At 42.0% G+C, this 5597-nt stretch overlaps 1 protein-coding gene across 1 annotated transcript; it reads left to right on the forward strand.

Moving 5' to 3' along the window:
• The first annotated feature begins 299 nt into the window (after positions 1-299).
• S1PR4 (sphingosine-1-phosphate receptor 4) lies at positions 300-1954 on the forward strand. Its single transcript, XM_018561677.1, has 2 exons — positions 300-488; positions 1033-1954. The coding sequence occupies exons 1-2, from the start codon at positions 331-333 to the stop codon at positions 1952-1954; spliced, it is 1080 nt and encodes a 359-aa protein (XP_018417179.1). The 5' UTR covers positions 300-330.
• The last annotated feature ends 3643 nt before the right edge of the window (positions 1955-5597 follow it).

The raw sequence follows: 5597 nt of genomic DNA on the forward strand, positions 1-5597 counted from the left end.
ACTACATATCCAACCTAAGACCAACAGCGCCTCAAAAATTAGGCATAGAATATATGAAACGGTGAAGCAAGGGAGATCAGTAATTATGGGGAGACGGTTGTACTAAGGGGGAACATAAATGAAATCTGGATATACACTCAGAAAATGTAAACATATAATTAAGCATAAATAGGAATTCTTTCTATAACTAGAAAATTGTAAACACCATGTACAATAAAGCACATTGCAGAAAACCTTTACATAAATGGTAACAATACTTGTTTCATGTTTTTCAGTCTCTGGTCCCAGATCGCCATGATGAACTGGACAACCAGCCAATGTTTGGAGTCAATGGCCAGGGGGAATTTTAACATTATTCTAGAGCATTACAATATGACTGGACGCCTAAGTGGCCGACCAAAGACAGGAGTTGTCTTGACCATACTCTTCATCTTCATCAGCTTTTTCATTATTTTGGAAAATTTTGTGGTGCTGCTGGCCCTGCTCAGGTATGAAAATGCAAAAAAGACTTTTGTTAAAAGGAACCTTAAACAGCCAAATAGATACATTAATTTAGATACATGTTTCCCAAAATATTAACCAACTAATACTAAGGGGTATATATATGAACGATTCCCTGGCAAATTCATCAGTGAATCTTTTATGTCAATTTGCCCTTCTGACATTTGACCATTTGGCCCGGCACATCATGCCCACATTCAATCAATTCATAACAGGGTAAATGTGCACCATGTGAATGTTGAATGTCACTTTTACTGTGAGCTGTAAGCCTGGCAAATTTGCCAAATTAGGCCCTCCATAGCATATATATGTGTTTTAAATGTGGATTAAATGTATTTGTTTTGTTTTGGTTTTTTTAGCCGCATGCCACCTTCACCTCTAGTAATAACCAGCCTAGCACACACCATGCATGCTAGATGCTATCCCAATAGCAAGAGGGCAAAAAACAACCTTTCACTTTTTTTATGTAATAGTCATGTTGTGATGGAAGTAACTAAAATCTTTGTCATTCTAAATTCCTTTGTCTTTCAGGTTTCTGCGCCTAAGACGATGGGTTCACTGCTGTTTAGCAAACATTGCATTCAGTGATCTTCTGGCTGGCATTTCATACCTGATTAACATTTGCCTCTCAGGTCCCACTACATTCCTCCTGAGCCCACAACTATGGTTTCTAAGGGAAGGCCTCCTCTTTACCACTCTAGCTGCCTCCACATTTAGCTTATTGGTAACTGCTGTGGAGAGGTACAGCACCATGGTGATTCCAATAACAGAGCGCGGCTCTGACAAGCTACTGCGTGTTCAGGCACTGATTATCTTATGCTGGGTATTGGCTGTTGCAGTTGGGTGTTTACCTTTGCTTGGTTGGAACTGCCTATGCCACATTGAGAATTGCTCCAGTCTTCTTCCTCTTTACTCTAGGAACTATATTGTATTTAGTCTTGGACTCTTAGGTGTTACCCTGCTTGGTATAATTGGCCTTTACTGCACAATTTACTACTTTGTGTGTACAAGTGCCAAAAGTGTTGCAGTCACCAGCCAGAGCCGACGCTCCTTCCACTTGCTCCAAACCGTTCTCATCATCTTGGGCTGTTTTGTCATCTGCTGGACCCCACTTTTTCTCTTCCTTTTGGTGGATTCTGCATGTTCTCCTCCTTCCTGCAAATCTCCCTTGGGACTTGAGTGGGTTTTGGCTTTAGCAGTTATGAACTCAGCTTTTAACCCACTTATTTATTCTCTGAGGAGCTCAGAGGTCCGTAAAGCAATACTGGCACTCCTATGCTGTGCCTGCACATGGGCAGGGGTGATACCACCTGCATGCTGCCAGCAAGTCACAGAAATCACTTCAGGTTCCTCAAATGAGAGCTCAGTTAAACGAAGAAGCAGTGTACGCCTTTCCCGAAACTTTAGCTTTAGAAGTCCTGTCACCAGTGTTTCCAGTGTGCCCAGTCAGTGAACAGGTTTTTTGACCAAATAAATCAATTTGTTTTACTAGTAACATATGACTGAAATGGCCATGCTGGTAAAGTATAACCACAGCAGTCTCAAATATGACAGTGGACACAACATCCAATCAGTCATTCACACAATGTGCAATGTGTTTTAGCTATACCAAAAGTAATTCATGATGATGGTCCAGACAAGTACCAAATCCAGTTACTATGTAATACACAAAACTCATATAGTAAACCGAAAACTTCTTTTACCTTCCCTGGTTGAATTAAATCCTCCCTCATTTGTGCATCACAAATCCTCCTACCAGACACTGCAGCTCACAGTGGGAAGGTTTCAGCAACAGAGGCAGTGCTGTCCATCCAGAAAGCAGTGGACAGGACTAGGTGTAGCCAAATGATGACTAACACGGTACAGACTTGTGAATCAACAGTGATAATGCTGGTAGCCACAACCCCTGCAGCATCTTCTCATTCCACTGAAGCACTAGCAGGAACAGCCTACATGAGAGTGAAAACTCTGCTTTGAATTAAGGAGCAGTACAGCATCATTGAATAAGATAAGTATTACACCTTATTCTACCGCTAGGCAAAACCGAGCATTTAACCCTTACAGTGCTGGTGGTGCTGCAAAGGTAGCTTTAAGTGCTGCAGGGCAAATTCTTTTAGATGGGAGGCCATAGTTTTACTTTAACAAAAGATACCAAAAGACCAATTTCAGCTAAAACATATATAGATTGGATAGATGAAAGAAAGGTTAGATCCTCTGTCTGGATTTGATTGCTGTTTGTCTCCCTGTTGGCAAGATTGACCCTCACTTCCTTCCTTACATTTCCAGAAAAATTTAATTGTATATTATATTTTTACAAATTTTCAGATACAAAGAGGATTTCCTCACATGCTGATTCCTAATGATTGAAATTTAAAGTGACTCTTTCATCTGAACAACCAAAAACAAGTAGCTGACAAATATGAAGATCAGGCACCTAATGTATCTGAGTTAGCTATCAGTAGCCCTGCTCTGCACAAATGCCAGGCCACCCTTATTGGGAAAGGTTTGGCACATCCTGATAGTCATTTTAAAGTGTAGCTCCACCTGGATTTTTGTGCTCCTCATTGAGTGCTAAGTGGGCGGTCTGCCTGCTATAATTACATGGTCAGTTTCAGTGTTGCCGCAAGAGACAAACTGCTGTACAAAAAACAGCCACGCAATTACATTCCTGAGATACTCTCTACTTATCTTCGTTTGCATTTTTGGTCAAAGTTTAATTACCTAATTACACCATTGTAGCAATGCTATATTTTATTAATTTTTTGAATGAAACAATACACGGTTTGATTCTTTCCAGGTGTTTACTAGGGATTAGCTCAGGTTCAGACCGAACCCAGTCTGAACCTGAGCTCCTCCGAACCCGAAAGGAGCCCCTCCTGAACACGGAAGGAAGCTCCTTCTGTGCTAACCAATCAGCTGCAGCCAGGGAATTCCCCACCCACAACTTTTCGTCAGCAAAGGGGTGGGATGCAGTCACTGGCGGAACTACCAGGGTTGCAGAGGTCGCAATTGCGACCGGGCCCTGGCATTCCGCCACTTGGGGGGGCCCAGTGAGGAAGCAGAGGGCGCCCCAAGATCGTGCCGCTCCTTCCCTACTGCACAGCCACCCGCAGCATGTACGGGCGGCTGCGCGGCGGGGATGGAGAGGCTGTCACCAGTCCCGCAGAATGTGCTGCATTCTGCTGTGTGATGACCCTCTCCTCTTAGCCCCGCCCCCTGACCGCCGAGACGAGGAAGAGGTCCCTACAGGAGAGTAAAGGTAAGTCTGGAGTGGGAAGGGGGGTGCAGGGAAGTGTGGGGGGGGGATGCTGGTGATATTCTGTAGTGCTGACTTTTATTATAATGTATTGCTGGGACTTGTAGTCCCGCATAGCTGGTGGTATTCTGCATTGCTGTATGATGATTATACAGCAATGCAGAATAGCACCAACTATGTAGGACTACAAGTCCCAGCAATGCAGGGATACAACAGTGCCAATACTGGGCATTTTCACGAGTACTCGTGAAAATGCCCCGATACTAAATGCAGATACCGGTGTTCTGTCGAGAACGCCGACGTAGTCCAATTTGCCGACCTCAGCATCTGCTCTTGCGCACAGACCAATATTATCGAGGAAACCGGGATTTATTCACAAAGTATTTCGTTTAAATCATTAATTGTGACCGCTAATAATATGCCACCCATATGCCATCCATCATTTACTGCCATCCATCATTTACTGCCATGGACGGCATATTATTAACAGTCACAATTAACCATTACAAAAACAAATACTTTGTAAATAAATGCCGGTTTCCTCGTTAATCTCGTCTGTACGTAAACGCAGATACTGGGTCGGCGTTCTCGACAGAACACCGGCACTAAAATTTTAAATAAGCGGCTGCCTAAGGTCCCGCACTTGCTGGATCTAACATTTTCATAATAGAAGAATTTGCTATGGGTACGTAATTATAACACAGCCTTTCTGTGTCTAGTACCCTGTAGAGAATTCTTCATAGTCAGCAGACAACCAGATTCACTCTAACCTGTTACTTCCTGCTGTCTGAGATTCCAGACAGCAGTAGGGGGCCCACTTCCTCTTAAAACAATACATGCATTTCAATTCCAGTCTCATGAATTTTACTTCCAGGTTTTATGCTTTCATCTCCCCCTCATGTCTTATGTTTCTGGTTTGCATGTGTTTTTCGATGCTCTGCCATTGAAAACAGTGAAGTGCGTGTCTACTGGGAACTGGAGGGGAAAATGCAGGCTGCATTTTCATAAGCTGTAACCAAGAGAATCCCAAAAATGGACTTTACCTTGCTGTTTTTGGGCAGCTTGGTTTCTTTCCAAAACACTGGCAAACTGCAACAGTGGGAACAAGCCTTGGACCTTGGCATAGGATGAAAGCTTGCCCATGTCCATCTAATGGCAAACTCTGATCTAGGTGGAGATGTTGTTTACTTTATTGACATCGTTCATTTAGTACTAGGTATTATTAGAAGCCAGATTCTCCAGAGGGAAAGTTTTGTGTTGTACACCAAACTAAGATGAAAATGTTCTGCTTGAATGTTTGTTATTTAGTACCAGTGCTCAGGTATGGGTTGTGTTATGAGAACTTTAACATATTCTTGCTATGTATTTATGTATATATGTAAAAATATACCTTGTAAACAGAGAATTATGTAATCCTGTGTTATTAGACAAGTTTTACATTTGATTCAGCAAGTCGCATTATATTAAAGCTCATGGGTAGTTCTATGTAATATAACATCCCATTGTATAGCAACTGGCATGGTGAAATATGTAATAAAAACATAAGTGTTACCCGTGTCATTATTTATAGTTGATATTTTCTTTTCAGTTTCTTTCTTTTTTTATTGAAAATGTCCAGAGACAAAGATATTAAAACATTAACATCTTTTAGTGTAGTATTACACTTTTGGTATTTAAATATTAGCTTTTCATACATATCTGTACATCAGACCAAAAAGAGGAACAACTGAGGAGGAAAGAGGGACAGAGGGATTTGGTTCCAAATGAGGGACAATCCCCCCAAATGAAGAACAGTTGGGAGGTATGCGGAGGGGTGAAGAGAAGCCGATTTGAGGGGACT

This window comes from Nanorana parkeri, unplaced genomic scaffold (genome assembly GCF_000935625.1).
Source record: "Nanorana parkeri isolate BGI_ZX_2015 unplaced genomic scaffold, ASM93562v1 scaffold537, whole genome shotgun sequence".
In the NCBI taxonomy this organism is placed as follows: domain Eukaryota; kingdom Metazoa; phylum Chordata; class Amphibia; order Anura; family Dicroglossidae; genus Nanorana; species Nanorana parkeri.